Source organism: Desmodus rotundus, chromosome 1 (genome assembly GCF_022682495.2).
Source record: "Desmodus rotundus isolate HL8 chromosome 1, HLdesRot8A.1, whole genome shotgun sequence".
NCBI classification, from domain to species: Eukaryota; Metazoa; Chordata; class Mammalia; order Chiroptera; family Phyllostomidae; genus Desmodus; species Desmodus rotundus.
The window spans coordinates 43,938,871-43,966,062 of NC_071387.1; the positions used below are offsets into that span (position 1 = coordinate 43,938,871).

Below are 27,192 nucleotides of genomic sequence, written 5' to 3' on the forward strand. Positions count from 1 at the left end.
TCCCTGGTTGGCAGCTGCGGCGCGCGCAAGCCGAGTCAGGGAGCTGCGCGCTCGCGCCGGGGCCGGCTCGGCCGCGCGCGCCCCCGACGACGAAGGGCCGGACCGTGCCGGGGCGGTCTCCGAGCTCCGCTCCCTGGAACCCCGCCGCTCCCTACCGGGACTGCCGCCTGGCGTCGCGCGGGGGCCAGGCGGCAGTGATCCCTGGGTTCAGATCACTGCTTGGGCCGCCTCTGACCGGAAGAGGCGCGGGGCAGGGGTTGTCGGCCTCTCGGTTAGCCAGCTGCGGGGTCGCGGCGGGTTAGTGACAAACGCGCGCTGGGCCATCGCCTCTGCCGCTGGGCTTGGGAGAACTCGAACTGGCGCCCGGTGAGTACCTGCCGGACTCGGCAGCGCCGCGCAGCCCCTCTGAGTGGGGCCTACAAGTGTTTTCAGACTGTTCCTGCGCTGGAGCGCGAAGCCTGGTTGCGTCTTGCGAGCCGCATTGGGGCTCTTACTGCCTGAAACGGGCCGACCCACGGCCTGCCAAGTGTACTCCTGACGGTTTAGTGCTTTAACACCCCGCAGTTATCCTTAAAATGGGAGTCTGCCTGCCAGAGACCTTACAGGTTCTGGGGAAGTCGCAGGGGACAGGACCAGGTCCTGATCCCCACGGGAGGAGGTCTTTTATTCCTCCGGCATTGGGGTTGACTAACCAGACGGCCCGCCTGCCACTCATAAGTGGTTTTTAAATTTTTATATGGCTGAAAAGAAAACAGAAGAATGTTTTGTGACACGTGAAAAGTACATAAAATTCACATTTCGGTGTTTATAAAGTTTTATTGGAACACAGCCACGCTCATTTGTTTATGTATTGCCTGTGGCCGCTTGCACTTCACAACAACTGCCCGCAAAGTCCGAAACATTTTCTGTTTGGCAGTTAACAGAAGTTTGTCCACCCGTACCCGGCAGGTTCAGTCGCCAATGGGAGGCAAGGGCTGGGGCACACAAGAAATGCAGCGTTCGTAAATTCTAAATAGCACAGCCAATTTTATAAATATTATGTTTGCGGGAAGAAAAATTGGGGGAAAAAAAACCTTTCTCCATGAGAGTCTACGTAAAATAAAGCTTGAAGTTTCTACTAGGGGTTATTGAAAGATTGAGTGACTAGGGGAAAGAGGAATGGTTTGCATATTCAGAAACTTCAGCCTTGGGAGAGTTCTGTTTACCGAAAGGAAGAAAAATTTAAACAATAGTAGGAAATGACTTCCCAGCAGCGTGGAAGAAGTTAATCAAAATATCTGTTAAATAAAATAAATAAGTGAGAAGTCCTGAAAACATTTCACTCTTTTAAAACTATCACACCGCTCTTGCAGCACGTAGAAAAGGAGAACCCTTCGTGAGCACGTCAGCCGCCTTTCAGGCCCTCTGTGTTAGGGAGTTGCTGGATCCTGACAGTCTGCTGATGCTGCACATGCCACCTCTGACCGTTTTGCAGTGTGGAATCTGAACTGTACCAGGTTTAGTAGTAAAATAAATGAAATATAATAAACACCAACTATGCAAAAAGGACTCAACAACATACTTTACGTAGGGTAAAAAAAAGTATTAAAACTAACTAAAATTCCTTAACAAGGATTTGCTCTTGAGTATCTTAGTTCTCCTACCCCTATGCAAATGCTCTGTGCTGTTGAGGAGAACTTTACATTTATTGGGAGAATAAGTGCATAAATATCCCGTGAGTTTGGGGTGTTTTATACTCCTATTAATCGGATGGCCTGGGCTGATGAGGCTGGAAAGTCCAGATGGTTGTCTCTCTGGAGACATTCAGCGATTAACAGTATGCAGTTGATTAAATGTGTGTTCACTTCATTGAGCCTGCGGCTGCCAATTTAGAGACTGCCAACTCTTGACTGAGAGCTTTTTAAATGTGATTTTAGAATACTTATTAAAGAGAGCAAAAGGGAGTGAAAAAACAGCATGGTGTTGAAGTGGACAGATGCTGGGCCTGAACTTAGAATTGACCTGCAGCTGCCCCCTGCATCCAACACTGTTTTTGAAATAAATTGCTTTGGGGATTGCTACACCTGCTCCCTCCCCAGCTACTCATGGCAGCCACAGGTCTTGCTTCTGCTTCTTCCATTTCCCCACCCTTCCCACTGCGTTGTCAGCTGTTTATTTCTAAAGGACTGTACCCAACGTGGACCCAAACACTGTCTTGTACAGGCGAAGACTGCTTACTGATATAGAACTGAGGGTACATGTTTTGGTAAGAACTTGAACTTGACTGGGGGAATTCCCTCCTGAGGCCAAGAGATTTTATAATAGTAGATTCTTGATTCTCCCTCATGCTTTGTTTCTGCATTGCTAGAGTTTCCACCAAAATAAGCCCCTTCAGCCTATTTTCCAGGGCCACAATCACACTCACCTGTTATTTACATGCTATGTAATTGATAGAATATCCTTGTGTGTATGCACAGATGTAGCAAGAAGCACAGGGTACCAATATTCCTTGCCATTCAGTGTGCACAGCAACTATATACCCATCAATAATGCACCAATATAAAGGACATTAATTATACATGAGAGCCTCACAAGCTGGCACATGTGCACCATTAAAAAGAAAATTTTATTGAATTTATTAAGGTGATGTTTAGTGAAATTATATAGGTTACAGGTGTACAGTTCTATAGTAAATCATCTGTATATTGTATGTTTATGACCCAAAGTTGTCTACCTCCATCACCATTTATCCCCCTTTACCCTCTTCTACTTCCCCCTAACTGCCTTCCTCTCTGGTAATCACCATAGTGTTATCTGTGTCTATGAGTTTTGTTTGTTGTTTGTTTGTTTGTTTTGCTTAATCCCTTCACCTTTTCACCCAGCCCCCTAACTCCTCTCCCTTCTAACAACTATCAGTTTTCTTTACCTATGAATCGGTTTCTATTTTGTTTGTTTGTTTCGTTCATTAGATTCCACATGTGAATGAAATCATATGATACTGGTCTTTTTCTGACTGGCTAATTTCACTTTGCATAAGGTTCTCCAGGTCCATCCGTACGGTTGCAAAGGGTATAATTTTCTTCCTTTTTTATGGCTAGTAGAATTCCATTGTGTAAATATACCACATTTAAAATTATATGTTATTGATTATGCTATTACAGTTGTCCCAATTTTTCTCCCTTTGCCCCCCTCCACCCAGCACCCACTACTCCCTCAGGCAGTCCTCACACCATCACTCATGTCCATGGGTCATGCCTATAAGTTTTTTGGCTACTCTATTTCCTATACTGTACTGTACATCCCCATGGCTATTCTGTAACTACCTATTTGTACTTCTTAATTCCCTCATCTCTTCATCCATTCCCCACACCCCCCTCCCATCTGGCAACCATCAAAATGCTCTCTGTATCCATGATTCTGTCTCTGTTCTTCTTATTTGTTTAGTTTGTTTTTTAGATTCAATTGTTGACAGATATATATTTATTGCCATTTTATTGTTCATATTTTTGATCTCTTCTTAAATCTCTAACATTTCATATAATAATGGTTAGGTGATGATGAACTCCTTTAGTTTCTTCTTGTCTGGAAAGCTTTTTCTGCCCTTTGATTCTAAATGATATCTTTGCTGGGTGGGGCAATCTTGGCTGTAGGTCCCTGCTTTTCATGACTTTGAATATTTCTTGCCAGTCCCTTCTAGCCTGCAAAGTTTCATTTGAGAAATCAGCTGACAGTGTTAAATGCCTTGTCAGATAATCATCTGCTTTTTTCTTGCTGCTTTTAAGATTCTTTCTTTATCTTTCACCTTTGGCATTTTAATTATGATGTGTTTTGGAGTGGGCTTCTTTGTATCCATCTTGTTTGGGACTCTCTGTGCTTCCTGGACTTGCATGTCTATTTCCTTCACCAGATTAAGGAAGTTTTCTTTCATTATTTTTGCAAATAGATTTCCAATGCCTGCTTTTTCTCTTCTCTTTCTGGCACCCGTATGATGTGAATGTTGGCCTTCTCGAGCTTATCCCAGAGGCTGCTTATACTGTCCTCATTTTTTTGGATTCTTTTTTCTTCTTGTTGTTCTGAATGGTTGTTTTTTGCTTCCTTATGTTCCAAATCACTGATTTGATCCTTGGCTTTATACACTCTACTGTTGTTTCCCTGTAAATTATTCTTTATTTCAGTTAATGAATCCTTCATTTCTGACTGAATCTGTTTCATGCTGCTAAGGTTCTCACTGAGTTCCTTGAGTATTCTTTTTTCTTTTTATGCTTTTAACATTTTCCTTGAGCATTCTTATAACCAGGGTTTTGAACTCTGCATCTGATAGATTGCTTATCTCCATCTCATTTAGCTTTTTCTTGAGTTTTGATCTGTTCTTTCATTTGGGCCATGTTTCTTTGTCTCCTCATTTTGGCAACCTGCCAGTGCTTGTTTCTATGTAGAATTAGGTAGAACTAATGTAGAATTAGGCTATGACACCCTGTCTTGGTATCATGGCCTAATATAATACATGTCCTGTAGGACCTAGTGGCACAGCCTCCCCTATCACGCAAGCTGGGTACTTGAAGTGCATCCTTTTGTGGGCTGAGTACACCCTCCTCTTGTCCTTGAGCCTTGGTTACTGTTGGCAGGTCAATGGGAGGAATTTACCTATGTCCATCAGCTGCAAAGATTGGCTGTGACCACTCACCACCAGCCTCCTTTCTCCGTGGAGGATCAGCTGTGCAGCGGCAGGGTAGTGGTACTCCAATGTGATCTGCAGCTGTCCACTGGGTGCCCAGGCCCTGAAGTTTCCAGGGTTGTACAGGCCAAAGTCAGCCTATACCTGTGTTTTGCCCAGGGCCACCCTGCCTGAGCTATAGAGCAATCTGAGATGGCTGCCACTATGCTGAGCTTGGAGATTCCCAGGTGAAGCCAAACTGTGAATCTAGGGTGGTTGCTGCTAGTGCTGTATCTGGGGCCACTTAGCAAGAGGTACTGGGGCTAGAGGCTTGCTGAGATCAGTTGTTGCTTGTTTGAAAGGATTTAGGAAATGTGAAGCTTGAGCCAAGACCAACCATTCATATAGAAAAGCTACTGTTAACAGCTGTTAATTGGGTGGGATGGAGACTCAGGATCTGCAGGGTAGGATAGTGTTAGCCAGGTTGATGGAGTCTCAGATGTGGCACGTGCCTGCTGGCTGTGTGGCTCTAGCTGCCTTTCTGTCTGGGAGAAAGCTGTACCCCAGCACTTGCCTAGATATCAGCCACTTCAGCTCCTCCCTGTATGCCACTGGTGCCTTTCAAGCTGCTACCCTGGTGCTGGAGGTCAGAGGGAGTGAGTCTGAGTAGGTGAGGCCATGTGTGGGTTCTTTAAGAGGAACTGCTTGGCACTCCAGAAGTTTCTTCCACTGACTCAATCCTCACTGGTTTTTGCAGCTAGAAGTTATAGGGACTTATCTTCCTGGCACTGGAACCCCGGGTGGGGGTTCTGGTGTGGAGCTGGGACTCCTTACCCCTGAGATATCCCTCGGGATCTTTATCCATCACACGTGTATGTGGGACCAGCCTGTTCCACGTCTACACCCCTCCTACCAGTGTTGATGGATGTGGTTTCTTTAACTCTGTAGTTGTCAGACTTCCATTCCACTCAATTTCTGCTGGTCCTGAGTGATGGCTGTTCTGTAATTTAGTTGTAATTTTGATTTGGGTGTGTGGGAAGGTGAGCCATGTTTTCTTATGCTGCCATCTTGACCAGAAGTCTTTATACCGCAGGTGTTTTATCAGCTCATCTATTGAACACCGTCCTTTCTTTGCTCTTGGTAATAAAACACTTTTCAGCAGCTTAGAAGGAAGAAAGAATTTAACTTCTTGGTCTAGTTTTGCTTCTCACTTTTCCAAAACTTACTAGCTCTGTGACCTTAGGAAAATCATTCCATTTTCTGGGCCAGTTTCAACTTCTGCAAAATGAAGGTGTAGACTAGGTGAATTCTAAGGCCACACTTGTCTGGTTTCGAGAGTTTAATGCTCTCACAAGCTATCCAAAAATGAGTGAGGTGGGGCAAAGAATGACAAAGCTTTATGTTTTGTTTTGGCGGGGGGGGGGGGGGGTGCCAAGTGAGGACATCAATCTACTACTATTTACTGCCAACATAATTTCATAAGAGAAAGAACATTTATTATCAAAAAAGTAAGAAAGGTACCATCTCAGGATAAAGGGCATTCTTTCTTGTCCCAAAAAAAGAGTAGTTGCCAGCCTTGCACCAGCATATTAATAAATAAGAATAGGGCAAAATTAAATTCAAAAGCAGAAAAGTTATGAGGACAAAAAAAGTCCACATAGTAAACCTGACAAGCCCGGGGAGGCCTGCATGATGGCCTTACAAACTCAGGGACTGAAAGTGACCACATAGGATGGTCTGAACATAAAAATTCCTAACTAAAACAAGTCTTGGCAGGTAGTCATGTCCTGGGCCTATAGCTTCCTTGACAAAGGTCAGTCTTTACCTTAAGTGAACCTGTCTGTTGTCTTTTTGCATCTAAGATAACAAACCCTTGGAGTGTCAGAGTCATCCCCTTTTTCTGGGCCACTCAGTATAACCTCACACCAGAGTCTACAGATCACAGAACCCCTCATTGTTATCTTGTTCCCCAAATAACTTCTTTATGTGCTGTAAATGGTAATTATTAACTATCCTGTACCCACCAATGGAAAAGAAGTATGTCTCTCTGTTTTACTCTTTATCCAATCTCAGAAATTTACCTGCTTTGCTTTCTCCCACCTCCCTAACCTATCACCAGTGAATCTCATGCAGCCCCCTTCTGTCTCCTCCTTTGATTCTAGCACTTAAAATAAGCTTCAAAACTGCCACTCTCCAGAGCACTTTCTGAATGGTGAGATTTGGCTTCCCAGCAACTGTCGTCAGTTTTGCTCAAATAAACTCATAAAAAGTCTCTACGGGTTTGGACGTTTCTTGTGTCGGCAAGGACAGCACAAAAATTTACAGTACTCACGTTATGCAGGTGTCCCCTTGATACGCCTTCGCAGTTTGGGTGGAGTAGATGCTCAACAGTGCAGTCCAACTCGTTCAGTTATTCTTCTGAAAGCATAGCTGTTGTTGAATTCTTGTCTCACACAGGCTTTTTAGTGAAAGTGGAACTGAACCTTAAGCAATTGCTCTCAATTTGGAATATTCTAGATAAACTGAGAAGACACCAAGGAACAACAGCCCTCTCTCCAGCAGGTTCTTCTCCCTGCCACCTCTTCCCAGGAGAAGCCTGCACACAGGTCAGAGAAGGGAATTGGCAGGGCTGCTGGGAGCCCTCAGCTCAGGGGCCCCTTACCCTGGACAGCATATCCTAAGTCCCTATCACCCAACCAACGCAGTCAGTAAGGCAGAGCAACTTTTCCAAGATTGGTTTCAGTGAGCTTCACCTTCTCACTTACAAATGTGAAAATGACCCATTGGTAGGGACTGCTGTGGTGAACCCTGGGTGACCATGTATGAAACTGCCCTAACTCCTAGACCAGGGGTCAACAGACGCTGACCTGTGGCTAAAACCCGCCCCTCTGCCTGAACATTTGCCGTCAATTTCCTGATAGGGAGCATTCACTTTCAAATCTAGTAAGGGAAGTGTTACCAAATAAAAAGGAATGTTATTTTTCTCATTTGTTGACATGTATTACCCAAAACAATTTTACTCAATTATTAGTATGTTTTGACTTTCATCAGAAGAGTTTTCTCTTGTCATATAAATACTTCCATAAAACCTAGATTTTTGCCTCTTGGCCTACAATGTAGTCTCTAATATTTACTACCTGTCCCATATCCGAAAAGAATTTGTCTACCCTGGCCCTCGGCCTAGGCTTTTGGGTGAGGAAATAGTACCCTTAAAGGGCATTATCTCCCCATTTCAGAAGTGGAAAGAGAGAGAGAGAAGCTATGCGGTTCACTTCATAGGGGCTAGGGGTCCTCTCCCAGTGATTGAATCATGCAGGTGAAAAGGCAACCTGGCTAAGGGGAGTGTGAAACTCTAGTGACGTCTGCAGCCTAGCAACTCTTCCACAGCCTTGAAAACAGACCTTCAAGCATAAATGTTTTGCCACAGGGGCCTTTTCAGTTCACTTCACTTGGGCAACAGGTCCTGAGTAGGCACCATCTGCTGGCACTGAGCAGCAGAGTGTCAGAGAGAAACCACTACTGGCGTGTCTCATTTTACTGCACTTCCAGATGTTGCGTTTTTTTTACAAATTGATGGCAAGACCCTCCTCCAGCAAAAAGATCCTAATTCCCTTTATTCCAGGGTGGTCTGGAACTGAGCCCACATTATCTCCGAGGTGTGCCTATACAACCTGAAGCTCTCCCACAGAAGGTTGATAATCCAGGAGTAGGGTAACCCAGAGATCACAGCCATCTTTGCTCCTCAGCTGGCCCTCCTAATTTAGGACGCATTCTTTTACCTCTTCAGACTTCTAAATGATAAGTATTTGACTTTTTTTTTTCACTTTAGGAATTCTAGGAGAACACTGTCAAAGCTAATTATGAAAACATTTGTCATTGGAATCAGTGGGTGAGTAGTTCTGCTACAATCGGCTGGTCAACACACTCCGAATGTCCAAAAGGTGTTTTCATGTGGGTGTGGTGGGGGAAGGAGAAGCAGTGAGGATTCCTGAGTCCTGTGGAAAGCAGGCCACTATCGAATGTGAAGCAGTGGAGCGCTGGCTACCTAACTGCTACCAGGAGGCGGGAGAGTGTCCTTATAAACAGAAAAACAGGGAAACCAATAAGCAAAAATTTCCTACTTTATCATTTATTTTCTGGAGCTGACACCAGAAGCAAGGCCTGATCAGATGCTGCTTTGGTTCAGGATGGTTTCATTCTCCACATGGCTGCTCCCCCAGCGTGACATTGGAAAAAATCTATCATTTCTTTTCTGTTATGCCCAGCTTTGGACATGTGAAATATGGAACCACCTCACCTGACAGGTGTGATAAGCTAAAATGGGCCTCCCATCTAGCCCCAAAGTGGAGAGAGGTTAGAGGGAAAGGAGACATCACAGAAGAGATGTGAATTCATGATAGAGGGGCTTGTAATGAGCCACTTCTCCATATTGCTCCATTGTGCATTGAAACAAAAATCACAATGACCATATGCAGTTTTATATATGTACTGGCATTGAAATGTGCTACTCATATTCTGTGTTGCATTTGAACCCTATGAAAGTTTTACCATAGACAAAAAATTCTTTTGTTTCCACCACCACAGCTGTATTTTCAAGCCTTGGTGTTACCCAATTCACTTGCCCCATAGTTAGTTACCTTTGTCCTCAATCCTTCCCAGCTTATTTCTTAATCATTTATTACATCAGGTCTACTCATGCCTGTGGTTTTGCCAATAGAAAAACCTTATCTCTGGAATAAATAATTTTTCTTAGATATTAGATATTGTTTTAAATGTTTTATTTTTTTAATGTATCTTCTTGGTATGTTCCTTTTTTTTAAATTCTTTTTTTCTTTTTCGTTCAGTGTGACAAATGGTGGGAAGACAACACTGGCTAAAAATTTGCAGAAACATTTTCCAAACTGCAGTGTCATATCTCAGGATGATTTCTTTAAGGTATCTATAAGACTTCTTAGATAACTTATTTAACAAAAAAAATTCTAGCAGCAAAGTTAATTGAACTACATCCAAAAGCCTTTGCTGAGTGATACAGGTTTTGTATTGAAGGTAGAGTCAATGCAGTAGAGTTACTTATCCACTAGGTGGCACTACTATTGGTGCTGTCTTTGATTTTATTTATCCTCATCATCTAAAGCATTTATTAGTTTATCACGTCTTCATTCTATAATTGTATTATTTCTGCAATGCAGTTTTTATGGGTACTTCATAATTTTTTTCAGCCAGAGTCTGAGATAGAGACAGATGAAAATGGATTTCTCCAGTATGATGGTAAGTGGATGAGCTTGTAAAAACATTATGCCCTAAAGTTCATTTCTTTTGCAAACCCAAATACTTCGCTGTCTGCAAAGACATTCTCAAAAGTGTGTTTAAATGTATTTCAGTACTTTAAACCTACCTTTGTAAATGTTTCTGATTTATATTTGGCTATTTTTTTAAATGAAATCTTTTCCAAACTTTACATTTAAAACTGAAAACATTGGAATGATACAGATTTTTCTTCTGAAGCTGGGGCAAGGTGTGTTCACTGGCGCTGTAGTCATCCCTGCCTGGGGAATGCATGACTAACTGCGCTTCCCTCCCCAGCCCCGAGTCTTACCTGGAGCAAACTGGAAGCACTCATCTTCCGGGCTTTCCTTCCCAGACCCAGGTGCTACTGGGAAGTGGGTTTTCATTCTTTTCATAGGTCAAAAAGGGTAGTGAATATTTTTTAGATGGATTCACCTCACTCCTGTATCCAAAGTAACATGGCTTTTAAGCCAAAGGATTAAAGTGCATCAGAAAAAGTTTATTTTGCTGTAAAGCATATGCTAGTAAACTATATTTAATGGTATTATCAACTTTCATAATTAACAAGAAGATTATTGAGAGTGTATGCCAATTAGCAACCAATAGAGTTCTCTTGAGGAGCCATAAAATGTAGTCTTTATTTTTAACTTTGATAACCTGGGAGGAAAATGTTGTATAGTCAGTTCTTATATAGACACACGCTAGTTTTAAGAGAGGCAAAGTCCTTGACTTGCTATCTGTTCTTGTGTTTTGAGTAGCAGCCTGGATATTTTTTTCTTCTCTTCCCCTCCTCTAAAGGTTAATAAGGAAAATTATCACAAAATAAGAGTCAAAAAAGGAAAAACTGTTTTCAACAATTGACAAAGAATTATTCCTAATTTAATTGTTCTTGCAAACTGATAAGAAAAATAGTAATATCCCAATTGAAAAAAAATATCCAAGGATGTGAATAAGCTATTCACAGAAGCCAAAGTTTATTTGATAATGTGCAATAAAAGATCAACCTCAAAAGTAGTCAAAGAATTGTAGTTTACTTTTTTCCCCACTTACGTAGTAAACAGATTTCTAAAGGAATGATAATTATCAAATGCTAGCACTGACGTAATAAAACAAAAACTGTCACAGGTGGGAGTATAATAAATTGGTACAACCTCTCTGGGAAGAGATCGAGCGTATGTCCCAAAGACCTTAAAATATTCATGCTTTGTGTGCAACTGTCCACTTCTAAGAATCTATCTTAAGGAAAAATTTGAACTTTTTACGTAAATATACAAATTTAAGGTAAGTCAAAGTAATGTTCAAATCTTTATGATAAACTCCAAAAGAGTAATTTTTAAATGCTAGCTATCAAGTTTATAAATAGCTGAAATCATTCAAATATAGTTGATAAATACCAAGTAGGAAGTTAAAAGAAGTAAAAAACAGAGATCTTAAAAAATCAAAGGATGGTATAAAAATAGAAAATGAGCCCTGGCTAGTGTGGCTCAGTGGACTGAGCACCAGCCTGCGAACCAAAGGGTCACTGGTTCAATTCCCAGTCAGGGCACATGGCTGGGTTGTGGGCCAGGTCCCCAGTAGGAGGTGCACAAGAGGCAACCATACATTGATGTTTCTCTCCTTCTCTTTCTTCTTCCCTTGCCCTCTCTCTAAAAATAAATAAATACAATCTTTTAAAAAATAGAAAATGATAGTAAGCTGATAGACTTAAACCAAATACATTGGTAGCTACATTAAGTTAAATGAACTAAAATACTCCAAATATTATCACACTGGATTTTTTTTTAAGCCAACAATCAGCCTCTTATAAAATATATATTATATTTCAATATTAGGACATAGAAAAGTAGTCAGTAAAAACCTAGAAAAAGTTAGTATATCATGCAAATACCTACTGAAAGAAAACTGATATAACTATATTAATATCAAAGTAAACTTTAAGGCAAAGAGTATTACTCGAAATAGAGAGAGATCAATTCAACAGGAAAATAAACAATCTAAAATTTGTATGCACCCCATAATATAACTTCAAAATACATTAAGCAAAACCTGAGAAAACTGAGAGGAGAAATATATATATAATTATTGTGGGAGATTTTAATACAACTTTCTGAAAAACTAATGGAATAAGCAGGCAAAAATCATAAGGGTATAAGAGATTTGGGCAATACAGTTAACAAACTTGATGAAAGTAACATATATAGAACATGCAGCCAACAACAGAATACACATTTTTTTCTCAAGAACACATGGAACATTAACCAATATGGAGGCATATGCAAGGACATGGAGCAAGTCCTAATACTTTTCAGTCAATTCAAGTAATAGAGATTCCCCCATCACAGAGAACTGAATTAGAAATCGATAACTAAAGAGGAAGTAGAAAAGTCCTAAGAATTTGAAAAATAATCAGTACCTTTTTTTCTGGATTTTAAAAACTTTTTCTTATGGAAAATTTTAAACATATTCAAAAGAAGAGGGGAATTGTGGGGGGGGAAATGGAGATAACTATACTTGAACAACAATAAAAAAGAAGAAAAAGTAGTCAGAAGGTATAATGAATTCTCATGAGTTCAACATTCAGCTTTTAAAATGATAAACTCTTGACCAATTATATTTTATCTACACCCTCACTCACTTTCTCCTATATTATTTTGAAGCAAATCCCAGACATCGTCACATTTTATCTGAAGCAAAACACTTCTACCTCCCTTGGGTTAAAGAAAAAATCACGATGACAATAAGAAAATATTTTTAACTGAGTGATAATGAAAATATGTTAAAACTAATGGTATTTCTGGTTCTAGCCCAAATGGATTGCCCCCATTCCTTGCTACTCCTCCCTCTTACAACTAAAAATCCTGGATGGAATACAGCAAACAAAGGGAAGACTGAAAGACGAAGAGAAGAGAGCAGACTGACTAGGGACTTGAGTACTTGAGGAATAACATGGCTGTGAGTTATCAGAGTTTTGGTTTTGGTTTTTTTTTTTTTTTTTTGCCTCTTATACATTCAGGAAGGGGTGCAGAGAACTCTGCAACATGGAGTCATTAATAGGTACAGACAAAAACAAACAAAAAAAGCCCCAGGAAACCTGTTCCCTAATCAAAGGACCAGAAAAAGGGTGGCCTGGCAGAATAGAAAATCATTTTGTCATTTTCTCTTTTGTCCACCCTACTGAAGCCAAACAAAAAAGAAAATACAATCCATCCATCTTGGGAGCAGGGCCACATATGGAGCAAGACTTCTGAACCACCAACACTAGTAAGGTGAGGTGAGTTGGCCCTCCATGCCATCGATAGGGATCCCATCAGTGGAGCCAAACCGGGCCTGGACTTCCACCACTCCTAGCAGCAAAGAGGCAGGATGAGGCAGTGTGCGGTGGTGCTGGTTGGTACTCCACTCATTCCTCACCCAGCTAGCTTCAGCTACAATCAGCAGAACTCAGTGGAGAGCTGAATTTTCACCCTTCACTGAGCAGCAGTGAAGCCATGCAAGCACTTTCTTTTCCCTTTCTCCTCACCAGGGCAATAACCCCCATCCAGTATCAGTGAGGCAGGTTGCTAAACATACCCCCCCACCCCTGCTGGCAAACTATACCTAATCAGGTAACACCTGCAAAGAAGATTAAATAGTGTTAAACGCCTCCCCACGCAGTGCCCAGAATTTCCGGGACAAGACTGAATATCACTTGTTGTATCAAGAACCAAGCAAGGCTCCACTTGAGTGAGAAAGGACAATCAACAGACACTAACTTTGTGGTGACACAGATGTTGAAATTATCTGACAATTTTCATGCAGTTTTATTAAAAGACTTCAGTGAGCAATTGTGAACATTCTTGAGTCAAGTGAAAAATTAGACCACTTCAGGAAAGAAATACAAAATGTAAAAAAAATGCCAAGTAGAAATTTTATTTCTTAATTTTTTTAATTTAGTCTTCATTGTATTTTTTCTCCATTACCATTTACCCCCCTTATGATCACCTCCCCCTAACTTCCCCCCACCCCATTAGCTGTCGTCTGATCTCCAGCTATGAGTCTGTCTCTGTTTTGCTTGTTCAGTTTGTTCATTAGATTCCATGTTTGAGTGAAATCACATGGTATTTGTCTTTCTCTGACTGGCTTACTTTGCTTAGCGTAATGTTCTTCAGGTCTATCCATACTGTCGCAAAGGGTAAAATTTACTTCTGTTTATGGCCAAGTAGTATGCCATTGTGTAGAAGTCCCGCAGCCGTTTTATACACTTAACTACTGATGGACACTTAGGCTCCTTCCATGTCCTGGCAATTGTAATACTCTGGTTTCTCTTCAGATCGTATAAATCTTTCACCTTTTACCGTATCTTGGCGATTATATATAACGCTGCAGTGAACATGGGGGTGCTTATGTTCTTTCGAATTAGTGTGTTCCTTCAGAAATATTCCCAGAAATGGGATTGCTGAATCAAAAGGCAGATCCATTTTTAATTTTTTGAGGTATCTCCACACTGCTTTCCACAGTGGCTGCACCAGTCTGCATTCCCACCAACAGTGCAGAAGGGTTCCCCTTTCTCTACATCCTCACCAGCACTTGTTTGTTGATTTATTGATGACAGCCATTCTGACGGGTGTGAGATGGTATCTCATTGTGGTTTTAATTTGCATCTCTCTGATGATTAGTGACGTTGAGTGTCTCTTCACATGTCTATTGCCCATCCATTTGTCCTCTTTGGAGAAGTGTCTATTCAGGGCCTTTGCCCATCTTTTAATTGGGTTATTTGTTTGTTTGGTGTTGAGTTTTGTAAGTACTTTATGAATTTTCTATATTAACTCCTTATCATATATATCAGTGAATATATCTTCCCATTCTGTGGGTTGTCTTTTTATTTTGTTGATGATTGCCTTTGCTGTGCAAAAACGTTTTGGTTTGATGTAGTCTTATTTCTTTATTTTTTTCTTTTGTTTCCCTTGCCTGGGGAAATATATCCATTAAAAAGTTTTCTCTAGTAATAGCTGAGATGTTGCTGCCTATGTTTTATTCTAGGATTTTTATGGTTTGGGGTCTAACATTTAAGGCTTTGTTCCATTTTGAGTTATTCTTGTGTATGGTGTGAGAAGTTGGTCTAGTTTCATTTTCTGCAAGTATCTGTCCAATTGTCCCAACACCATTTATTGAATAAACTATCTTTAGTCCATTGTATGTGCTTGCTTCCTCTGTCGAATGTTAATTGACTATAAAGGTGTGGGTTTATTTCTGGCTCTCTATTCTGTTCCATTAATCTATGTGTTTGTGTTTATACCAGCACCTGGCTATTTTGATTACCCAAGTAGAAATTTTAGAACTGAAAACAAACAATAACCAAAATTTTAAAATTCACTGCATGAGTTCAGTAGAACAAATATGATAAAGGAAAGAATCAGTGAACTACAAGACAAAATAATAGAAGTTACTGAATCTGAACAACAGAGAGAAATAGACTGAAAAACAAATGAACAGAAATACAGGACAATAATGAAATATCTAGCATATCATTGGAGTGTCAGAAAAAAAAGGAGAATGTGGTGCTGAAAAAGTGTGTAAAGAAGTAATGGTGTAAAACATCTCAAATTTGGCATAGGACATAAATCTACATATTCAAGAATCTGAGTGATCCCCAAACAGGTTACATAACACTGATCAAGGAAAAGAGATAATAGCATTACAGATCCTAGAGGCACTAAAAAGATAAGAGGGTATAATAAACAATTTATACAAATAAATTAGAAAGATGAAATTGACAGTTTCCCAGAAAAATATAACTTGCCAAGACTAACACCAGAACAAAGGGAAAATCCTAGTAGCCATATATCTATTAAATAAATTAATCCATAATTTATTTAAATAAAACCTCTACAGGCACAGATGACTCAATTCAGTCCTTCTGGAGTGGGACTCAGAATGTGCATTCCTAGTTAAGTCCCCAGGTGATGTTGATGGTGCTGGTCTGGATACCACACTTTGAGAATCACTTTCATAGTTACTTTTATATAAGAGTTATAATTGTAAGCTCAAAAAATATGTACATTTTAGAGGTTGAAAATGACATACTTCTGTTCTTTGTAAAATTTTTAATGATTTATTCTTATTTACCTGTAAGATCTCTTTATATATTAAAAATACGAGCCCTGGCTGGTGTGGCTCATGAGTGCCAGCCTGCAAACCAAAGGGTCGCTGGTTCAATTCCCAGGCAGGGCACATGCCTGGGTTGCAGGCCAGGTCCCCAGTAGGGGTGTACAAGAGGCAACCACACACTGATATTCCCCTCCCTCTCTTTCTCCCTGCCTTCCCCTCTGTCAAAGAAATAAATGAATAAAATATTTTTAAAAATAAAAATATGAGCTCTTTACCAAATACATCACAGATATTTTCCTCAATGTGTCATATATCTTTCAAACTAATTTATAGATATTTTTTCATCCAAAAATGTTAAGATTTATGTAGTTAGAGGGTAATAGAATTTTTAAATAAAGCAACATTAGCCATGAATTTATGTTGTCAAAGCTACCAGTGGGGACATAGTGTTCACTGTACTTTATTCTCTACTTTTGTATGTTTCAAATTTTCCATAATAAAAATGTTTCAAATACTAATTTCTCAATATTAGAGTCTAAAAATATCTTAAAGGTTTGTTATTAGATTTTTTCGGAGGGTAAATAGCATTTGTTATTTTATATATTTCTAGAGCCCAGGATATATTCATTATAAAAAACTGTATCATAAAACTTTTATCATACTGATTTCATATTTTTGTATGTTGTTTGAAGTGCTTGAAGCACTTAACATGGAAAAAATGATGTCCACCATTTCTTGCTGGATGGAAAACTGGAGACACTCACAGGGATCAACAGACTGGAGAAGCACTGAGGAAGTTCCCATATTAATCATCGAAGGGTTCCTTCTCTTTAATTATAAGTAAGCATCCTCACTCAAATATTGACTGAATGAATGGACAAAAAACCTCGTGAACTAAATATGCTGTTGTTTCAGGCCCCTTGACACTATGTGGAATAGAAGCTACTTTCTGACCATTCCGTATGAAGAATGTAAGAGGAGGAGGAGGTAAATTTTGAAATTGCCTTTGTAGATTGTGATTCAAAAGACAAAATTTATGAAAAACAAGAAAAGGAACATTATTGAGCAAGGCATATGCCATTTTTCAAACAGGGGAAGCCTCAACTCTTACACAGTGAGCCAAACCTTTTTCCATAAATAATCATCCACATGGAGTAACACAAATTAGGTTTCTAAGAAAAGACGCTTATAAGAGTCATTTGGCTCTTTTCTCCTAAGTCTTCAAATGAAACAACTCCATGCTGATTATGATTTTAAGTTAGTTGGCCTGTATTCTGCTACAGCCTCAAAGAACACCAATTAATTTAAAGCTTAATCCAACATATCAGTATTTCTATTATTTACACTGATATTTGTCTCTTAATTCTTTTATAAAAAACTAGAGGGGGGAAATAATATGAATGATAGTGATTTAAAGTAGTTTTTTTAGGAGACTAATTTTTGGGTGAATGAACTAAATTCCTTTCATTGTCTTTTAACTGACATTGAGTCTGGAAGTCTAAAATGTGTTATCTTAATCCTGTTTAGATTCAGTATCTTATGACTTTTCCCATTATCCTCACCATTATTATACTGTATCTATGCATGTTTCTACCAACATGAAATTTCCTACATGTTTTGATAGTACAAGGGTCTACCAGCCTCCAGACCCCCCAGGATACTTTGATGGCCACGTGTGGCCCATGTATCTAAAGCACAGACAGGAAATGGAGGACATCACATGGGAAATTGGTGAGTGCCTGTTCCCCCTCAACAGAAGGCCTTTTTTATTTGTCATGGCCTCAAGGTACATAAAAAATAAGGACTTTACGAGGCATGTTTCTCATGTATTATGTTGTAAAGGAACACTTTAAGCCCTGACATTCTGGGCTCCCCATCTTCCACAACTGGCTCTTCTAGCTTCTGCTTCTCTTTCTGTGTCTCTTGTCAATAGCTTGGCAATGTCTAGATGGTCATTTATTCAATAAATGTTGATTGAGTGTTCTCTGCATATAGGTACTGCCCTGGTGATACATATCAAGGGAAATAAGGCAGATCCAGTCCTTACTCTCATGAGCCAACATTCTGTTAGGGAAGCAGACGTTAACCACAGTGGCTACGTGAGCACGTCCTTGCTAGTGTGCTGAGTCCTGCGACAGCAAGCTCTTGGGAGACCGCCTAAGTCCCAGTGATCCAGCCACATTTACACCATGCTGACAGGTTTAACCAGACCAAGGGAAGAGGGTTGGGGTGGAAGATCACCCCAGACAGTGGATACATGAAAAGGTCAGCACCTGAAAGAATGTTGGTGTCTTTGTCATAGAGAAAAACCAAGGACAAGAGGTGCTGCTGGTAATATAGGAAAGATCCAAACCCTATAATGCCATAGGCCAGTTAAGCACTGTGCCATTACCTCAAGAAAAGTGGGAAGCCCTCTACAGAGAAGTTTGAACAAGGACATGATAGATGCCAGGTTCTTGTTTTAGTAAGATCCCCCTGCCTATGTGGAAGGTGGATGTAGGGGGTGTGATATTAGACATATGTGCTCAATAGAACTGATGATAGTGTAGATAGGAGGGTGTGAGAAATTGAGGTATCAAGGAACACCTTGGAACCTGGCAGGTACTATTTTGGAAAACAGAAAAGTGAAGGAGTTGCAGGATTGTAAGGTAAGAATGCAAGTCTGTTTTGCACATAATGTCGTTGAGATGCTTCAAAGACATAAAACAGCGATTTGGGAGTAAACATCTGCTCTGAAACTAGAAAAGCCGACGTTCATGCTGCCTCTTTCCACCAGGACCTGTAAGCAGAGACAGGGATTGAATCTGTACGTGCCCTTTACTCAGATGGCCAGCAATTTGGGAAGGCAGTTCGTTAGAACTAGTACTAGTTCGTTAGTTCAGTAGTAGTAGACCATCTTACATTTCCTTTCAAGCCAGCCTTTTTATAAGGAGGAAAAAAGTGTAGGTAAGAGATTTGGAATTCTGGGAAAAGGTTAATCAGATAAAAGCTAAGTGTGGCAATTTCCCTAACACCCTTTCATCCTGTTGACTGGTGATTCTTTATCTGTGTCCTGGGCTGCAGAGAGGTCTCTCCCTGGAGCACAATGGCTCAGATACCATCTTCATTGCTTGTATTCTGCTCTGGAGTACAAAGGTTGAATTGCTGATGGTCTCCTAGAGTCAGGATGGGCCATACCTTCAGTTCCTGAAACAATAGCTTCTTATATGCATTAACTGCAAAGATTATTAACTATTACTTAAAACCAAAATTTTCCAACTCTTGAGTTCCCCCATCCGATCTGTGAGCCCCGGCTCAGAGCAGACCACTGGGATACAGAGCTCAACATGGAGAAACTACAGAAGGCAGAAGGAGAAGGCTGTTGGTTGGGGCAAAAAAAATCAGAACTGATGTATATTCAATTCTGAAAAGAATTAAGCAGGTTACCCATATTGTGAGAAGCTTCATGGACTCCAAGTGGCTATATCTGAACCATGCAGAAAGCACATGGGGCCTCCCCATGGTCTGGCAGCCATTATAATCTCTTTTTCAGTCAAGTTCAACCCCTTCTCCCTATCCCCAGAGCCAGTGCTGAGGTTCAAGCCACAACACTTCCAGTGTGGACCATGGTTCTGGGGGCATCCCCTTCTTACTGTTCCTCTCTCACTCTCCATCTAAAATATGAATCCATGTCCCTGCCTGGCTTAAGACCTTCAAAGAGTCTCCTGACTACACAGTTAACACCTACACAGGCAGACATCAAAGACAAAGGCACACCCTTGCCCTAAAACCTCATCTCTCCACTATTCCTACCTCCTCACATCCTTTCCAAATTGTGCATCTTTTTCTTAGCAGGCAAAATTCTCTCCCACCTCCCTACTTAGTCAGTTTTCTGACTGGAAGGCCTTTTCCTTCAACATACATAACTTCTGCTGCGTCTCCAAAACTGACTGTGCCAGTTTTATTAAAAATCCGTATCTTCTGGGCCTAGAGAATTCTGATGCAGCACACATGTCAAAGCCCAGACCCCTACATGGTTTAAGAAGCTTCACAGGTAATCTTGTTGCATAAGTAAGTTGGAGAACTACTCCCTTAAAAGATTCTTTTCGGGAGGCACCTCTTCAGTCCTCCTAAAGTGACATTCACAATGCTACTTGATTCTTTTTCTTTCTTTCTTTCTTTTTTTTTTAAATAACATTCACATTAGCTAGTGTACATTTCTCTGTAATTAGCCAAAATTTTTTACCTGTTATTCCTGGCTATAATCTATTTCTCTCTTTAATGGCTATTGATTTATTTTTACTTTATGGTCCTGGGTTCTTTGGTTAAACATACTTATTTTCAAGAGATATCAGGTGCCAAATTAAGCACCCTATAAAGTAATAAGACTGTTAGCACTTGAATTGCTCTCTTTTTCTCTTTCCAGTTTACCTAGATGGAACAAAATCTGAAGAGGACCTCTGTTCACAAGTGTATGAAGATTTAAGACAAGAACTTGCAAAGCAAAAATGTAAGTATTGTCCTATTGAAGTGGGTGGTGAAGGAACAGCTAGGATTATGGTTCATCACACAACCAAAAAGGGAATACCAGAATGCTATTGTAAGAGTGATTGTATGCATTCATTCATTGCTTTGAAGATAATTCATAATCAGAGACTCTGAGTGGGTTTGGGGACTGGATTATTTTTTTAGGGATGAAGATATTTACCCTACATTGTATCTCTTAATAATATTTATGTTATGTAATTTAAATATTTTAGTGGACAGTTACTATTTCAATGACACTGAAATTATCCTTTGACCGGGTGAAGTTAAAATGTTGATGACCTTGTTTTAATGTCTAGAGCTCCCCTTCTCCTTTATTCCTCTTAGAGATTTTCCGTGCCCTGGCCAGGGGGGCTCCGTTTGTTGGAGCGTCATCCTGTGCGCCAAAAGGCTGTGGGTTTGATTCTCAGTCAGAGCATGTATGGGAGGCAGCAGTCAATATCTCTCTGCTCTCTCTCTCTTTCTCTCTCTCTTCCTATCATTCTCTTGAAACCAATAAAAACATATCCTCGGTAAGGGTTTAAAAAAATGATTTCCATGAATTTCTATTTCCCAAATGCCTCAAAAGTAAAAAGATTTTAAAAATTATTGAGTGTTTCTTTAAGATTAAAAAAAAAAATTTTATCTTCACCTGAGGACATTTTTTTCATTGCTTTTAGAGAGAGAGGGAAGGAGGGAGGGGGGAAAAAAACATTCATGTGAAAGAGAAACACTGGCTGGCTGCCTTCTCCTGCATGCCCCAATCAGGGATCGAACCCGCAACCTGGGCATGTGCCCTGACGGAATGGAACCTACGACCCTTCTGTCTACAGGATGACTCTCCAACCAACTGAGCCACACTGGACAGGGCTCTTCAAAATTTTTATATCAGACAACACATTTTGCAAGTGACAGAAATCCTTCTAAGTTTTGCTTAAGCAAAAAAAGTAGGGGCAGGGGTCACTGACACATCAATCACTGGCAGACATCATGTCTGTTGGAAGCACTGTCCTCCTAGGCCCAGCAGCCCCAGTGCAAGAAGACGGTGTATCCTTCTTCAAGACTGTTCATGGGCTGATAAATGTTGGAGCTGGGTGTTGGGTTAGGGGTTTACATGTTATTCTCGCTGCTTTTGCAGACGTTTAAATTTTTTATTTTAGACAGTTTTTTAAATTTTACTGTTCAAGTATACTTGATGTTCATTTGGCTTTATATTGGTTTCAGGTGTAAGCATAGTGGTTAGACAGTCACATAACTTACAGTGATGCCCCCAATATTTCAGGTGCCCAGCGGGCTCCACGCTTAGTTACTACAATATTATTGGCTGGTCCCTGTGCTGTGCTGTATGACCCGTGGCCATTTTGTGACCACCAACTTATGCTTCTTAATTCCTTTGCCTGGTTCACCCGGCGCCCAACACCCCTGCCCTTAAAGGTTTTTTAAAAGCAGTTTTGCATTTTAGCCTAGCTGAAAATTCCCAGGGAAGATTTTGATTGATCCTGCTTGGGTCACATGACTTTTACTAAACCAGTCACTATGGCCAGGGAGATGGCATACTCTGACTGGCTAGGACTGGATCATGTGCTGACCTTGTAAGTTGAATACACCTCCTGTATCCTCCTGAATTAAAGGGAGAAAATTCTCCAAAAGTAAAGCAGGACAGGAGGTAGAAACCAGAAGAAAGAGGATAGCAAAGCATGCTGGGAGAACAAAACTATAGATGTAGCTGCTGTTATATTTGAACTGAAAGGATTTTCATGGCTATCTCATGCAAAATGCAGTCATCAGTTGACTCAAGAGAAGACAGTGTAAGTCACTCCAGCAGTGAACACCATCACATGCTTTTTTTTTTTTTTTTTTACAAAGAGGAGAAAAGAGGGAGAGAAACATGGATGTACAAGAGATACACAATCATCAGTTGCCTCTCGCACGCCCCCAACTGGGGACCTGGCCCACAACCCAGGCATGTGCCCTGACTGGGAATCAAACCAGCAACCTTTTGGTTCACAGGCCAGCACTCAGTCCACTGAGCCACAGCAGCCAGGCCAAGAACATTACATGCTTTTTTTGGTGAGACACAACTGTCCTAGTCCCAATGTCATCATCTCAGTAAGAATTAGATTTGCCATGTCCTCAGTAAATTCCTGTCTGTCTAGGGGACTGAGCCCAGCCAGGCAATTTATTGATCCTGCATACTTCTAATTTCAGGATCAGCCCTTCATGTAAGCATGAACCCATCTGAAGAAATTTCAGGACCATAATTAAATTACTTCCTAGTGTAACTTATAATTCTTGCCAGGTATGCCTGCCCACCCCTGCCATCTGTTAGTGTGATGAAAGGCAAGCCTCCCACCGTGAAGCTCAGGGCACCAGCGTGAATGGATACAAAGATTGAAGGGAGAAGGGAGGGACTCTGCCTTTGTAAATGATAGCACCCGAGCCAAAGCCATTTTTACAGGGGTTACTGGCTTCCTTTCTGGCCACAATGAGTACTTCCAAGAGCTTTTCGGCGGTTGGCCGCCAGACTTTTCCATCCCCTCAGCAACGGCCAGTGCACAGGTCCAATTCTCCCTCAGTGACTCAGTCACATACTGGAGTTTGGCCTTATGGTCTACTTGCTGATAAAAATGAAAGGATCCTTGATCATGTATTTCAGGCAAATTACACCTAGTTCCATACCAAATGCCAGCTTTTGCCATCTGATACAGGGCCTAAGAATAGCTGGCATGTTTTGACAGGTGCTGAAAGCCCACAGGAAAGTACATGTCCATGAGTGCTACACCCTCTTCTTTTTTTGCCTATGTCCTAGAGGCCTGTAAGGAAATACTTAACTGTACCTTTTAAGGCTATCTTGTTTGTATACTAGATATTAGGTAAAGTTTAAAAAGAAGAAAATACAGAGTGGCAAAAGCAGGGTTACAGTTGTGAGTATGCAAAACCCAGAGCTAATTTTCGTATTATTAGTATTAATTAATTATTGTATTTTCCAAACAAACAACTGTAAATCTGTTTTTGCCCACCCCGGTAAGTAACAGATATGTTAAAAGAGAAATAAAATCCAAAGCAGATCAGCTTTTCCTACGTTGAAACTTTTGTTATGTTTTTTCCAGTTGCATAAATAAGTTACTATATTATATTTACCCACCATCTTTCCCATTTCTCCCAACCACAGTGTGCGGGCAGAGCCAGCCCAGAGGGGTCCTCAGCATAGCCTGCCTGAACCCTCAGTTCAGGAATGAGCTACTGGGGAGGCCTGCAGATATTTCCACTGACTACTCTTCAAGCTTCTCCTAACATCTCATAACACTGCTTAACTTATTTTCCACTCCAAGCATATTAAATAATAATTGTGATAAAATAATAACAAAGTGGAAATAACAAAGATTGAATTTAATTAACAATGCAACAATAAATGACCCAGGGGAGTAAGATTATGAAGCTATATATTTAATTCAATCCTTATTTAAATCCAGACTTTAAAGCAAAATTGAATCATTACCTGTTCTTACTATAACAAAGCAGTCTGGCAACATTCAAATTTCCTTTTAGAAGGTTTATTTTCATCTCATTATAAAAGTATATTATTACAAAATAAAATTTTAATGTAATAGCAAAAGAAAAAAATAATCACCGATATTTCCACCAGTCAGCAGTGTTAAAATTTAATGAGTACACACCCAATGTTTCGGCTGTTCACATTCATATCTTCTATATGGTTACATAGTTTACATGGTTAATTGTGATGCTTAGTTCTTTTTTAAGTTAATATTTAATACTTAAGAAGCTTTATAGAGGCCATTATATCATGAAATTGAATAAAACTAAATAGCTCTCCCAGTTACAGGATTGAAGGTTGAGTTCTGTTTTGCTCATTGAAAGTGAATTGTAAGACTTGACTTAAACATCTTAGTGCAGAAGGTGTCACATGTCTACTTTCAAACAGGAATAAGAAATTTCAAAATAGGCCCTGCCCAGGTCGCCCAGTTAGTTGGAGCATTATCCCAATATGCCAAGGTTGTAGGTTCAATTCCCGGTTAAGGCACATATAAGAAACAACCAGTGAATGCATGAGTGGATGGAATAACACATTGGTATTTCTCTCTCTCCCACTTTCCCTCTCTCTCTCCCTCTCCCCCTTCTCTAAAAGCAATTTTTTTAATGTAATTACTGTAAGAAATTTTTTTTTTAAATTTTGAAAATAAAAATGTAATCAAATGTTTATATTTTTCTTTTTGGCATTTATCTATATTGAATTTAAAATATAATATCTGATTACAAAGTAATAGTATAATAGTTCAAACTGACATAAGATTATTGAGTCATTTTCCAGTTGTTGGGTATTTTTTCATATTGGCAAATAACACGGTACAAAAATATCTGCACAGATTGCTGGTTTTCTTCTTGAATTACACTAACATTTTTCAGAGTAGCAGTTGCTTGGTCAAAGATTATAATCATTTTTACATTTTACATATTTCAAAGATTAAATATTATACTAAAAAGTGTGTTTCTCCAACCTGAGGTGTGTAATAAGAACACAGTAGGTTTATCACTGGGTTTCTAAGTCAAAGTCACTAAATATTCGACTAAGCATCCTTGGTTTAAGAAAAATGATTAGGGGATGGTTTGGGTGGGAGGAGTAGTAGTGGGAATGGAGACAACTGTACTTGAACAACAATAAAATAAATAAATAAATAAGGAAAAGAAAAATGATTAAAGCCATGACCGGTGTGGCTCAGTTGGTTAAACATCTCGAAAAGCAAAGGGTCGGAGGTTCAATTCCCGGTCAGGGCACATGCCTGGGTGCAGGTTCAGTCCTTGGTTGAGGTGTGTATGAGAGGCCATCAATCCATGTTTCTCTCCGTCTCCTTCTTCCTCCTTTCCTTTAGAGGGCTCTCTAAAAATAAATGATTAAAATTTTGTTTTTAATAGAGAAAAATTATTAAAGGTAACAATACTTATTTCCCCAAATCAAGCACAACACTCCAAAACAAGAATTCTGCAGCCAGACACCTTTTATGATATTCTCTAGCTCTCAAACTATTTCATTCCTTGAAGTCAAGGAGTACTATGCCAATTGCAAATGATATTGGATATCTGATCTTAAGATAGGCTTAAATTTAATGCAAGGTTTAAAAGAATGAGATTTGGACTCTATTTAGTTCTTTACAGAAAACCAACATTTCTAGTTCCAGAATCCCTGTAATCTCTTTTTAAAAATTTTATTTATTGATTTTTGGGGGAATAGGGAAAGAAACATCAATTTGTTGTTCTACTTACTTATTTATGCATTCATTGGGTGATACTTATATGTGCCCTGACTGGGGACCAAACCCCAAATCTTGGTGTGTGGAGACAGTGCTCTAGCCAACTGCGCTAGCTGCCCAGGGCTGGAATCCCTGTAATCTTAACAGCTTTAGAATACTGTTGTTAGTGTGAAGTTTTCATAAAATGAGAACTGGAATTCTCCACTAATTTCTATCCTATTTATTCCCAAGGTCTGCAAGTAACAGCATTCAAATAGAAGGCACTAAATTCTTCCTGGGTGAATTAAGAAACTTTACCAAGAACCTTATTCAAGAACCTTAACCAAGATATAACATGTACTTTGTTCTGGTGACAGCTGCTGTTTTGTTCTAGCACACGTGATTTCCCAACATGTGGAACAGTAAACAGTTACCCATGACAATGATCAGGAATTTATATTAATGAGTTGTTCTCACTCTAAGGAGTACATAGATACAGAATAGCTAATGAACAGTGAATCGGTTCCTCTACACCCGTGGTTGTCAAACTTTTCTAAATGAGACCCAGAGTAATGAATAAGATTCACATCACAACCCAGTGTAAATGTAATCTATTATTTGTGTGTGTATGTGTCTATACTTGTATGTATGTTTGTGTCTGTGTATGTGTGCATGTACATATGTGTGTATGTGTGTACACATATAATCAAGTATCCTAAGACATTTACCTTATATGCAATGTACTCTGGTGTTTTTCTATTTTTAATTTTTAAAAAATATTAGTTACTATCCCACATCAATGTCCACCTCATGCAAATAATGGCATTGCCAGCAGTACCAGTCCCGTTAAATGAACCAGCAGTTTCCCACAGTAACTTTTGTGTGTGCTTTGTCATTGTTGGATGTGTGTCACTTTTGTTGAGACATTGTTACAAATAGGGTTTTCCCTGTGTTTTGTTTTTTTCAAACCAATGGTCTAAAGTCACAGATATAAGTTATCGTTATTTCAATGACATGTAATACAGAGTACCTTTCATTGAAAAGCACATTCAGGCAGTTTGAATTTTGTGATTTTGTTAGGCCTTTTTCAATGCTGGAATTTAAATTATCTACTGTACCAATAACCTTTTGGTTATAAATAACAGATTGCTCACAGTCCTTTCAGTTCTTACGAATATAAAATATATTGTTATATTAACTTCACATGTTCTCTACAGATTCATTTGATTAGCTCTCATTATTTCTATATTTCTAACGAGCTTGCACACAGTATTGATTAGGATTTTTTTTTGTCACATCCTCTACGTAAAAATAAACAAAAAACAACAACCTGAGCTCAAATTACAGTTTAGCTATTAGTGGCTATATGACTTTGATCAAGCTATTGAAAGTCTTTTTAAGATGGGGACATCAATATTACTTAGTAGGATGCAGTGT

At 39.8% G+C, this 27,192-nt stretch overlaps 1 protein-coding gene across 8 annotated transcripts; it reads left to right on the forward strand.

The window, feature by feature from the left end:
• On the forward strand, window positions 1-26,958 carry NMRK1 (nicotinamide riboside kinase 1). 8 transcript variants are annotated; one of them, XM_053923682.1, is made up of 11 exons: window positions 1-366; window positions 1,353-1,496; window positions 7,151-7,239; window positions 8,463-8,522; window positions 9,478-9,568; window positions 9,853-9,901; window positions 16,699-16,846; window positions 16,922-16,993; window positions 17,631-17,737; window positions 20,412-20,495; window positions 23,682-25,998. In XM_053923682.1, exons 4-11 carry the CDS (start codon window positions 8,494-8,496, stop codon window positions 23,801-23,803), a joined length of 702 nt encoding a protein of 233 aa, XP_053779657.1. In that variant the 5' UTR covers window positions 1-366; window positions 1,353-1,496; window positions 7,151-7,239; window positions 8,463-8,493; the 3' UTR covers window positions 23,804-25,998. The 8 variants fall into 8 exon arrangements, with proteins under 8 accessions (XP_053779657.1, XP_024411318.1, XP_045047408.1 ...); XM_024555550.3 differs by lacking the exons at window positions 1,353-1,496; window positions 23,682-25,998 and adding an exon at window positions 26,008-26,958; XM_045191473.2 differs by lacking the exon at window positions 1,353-1,496 and having other exon boundaries at window positions 7,091-7,239.
• Window positions 26,959-27,192: the final 234 nt, after the last annotated feature.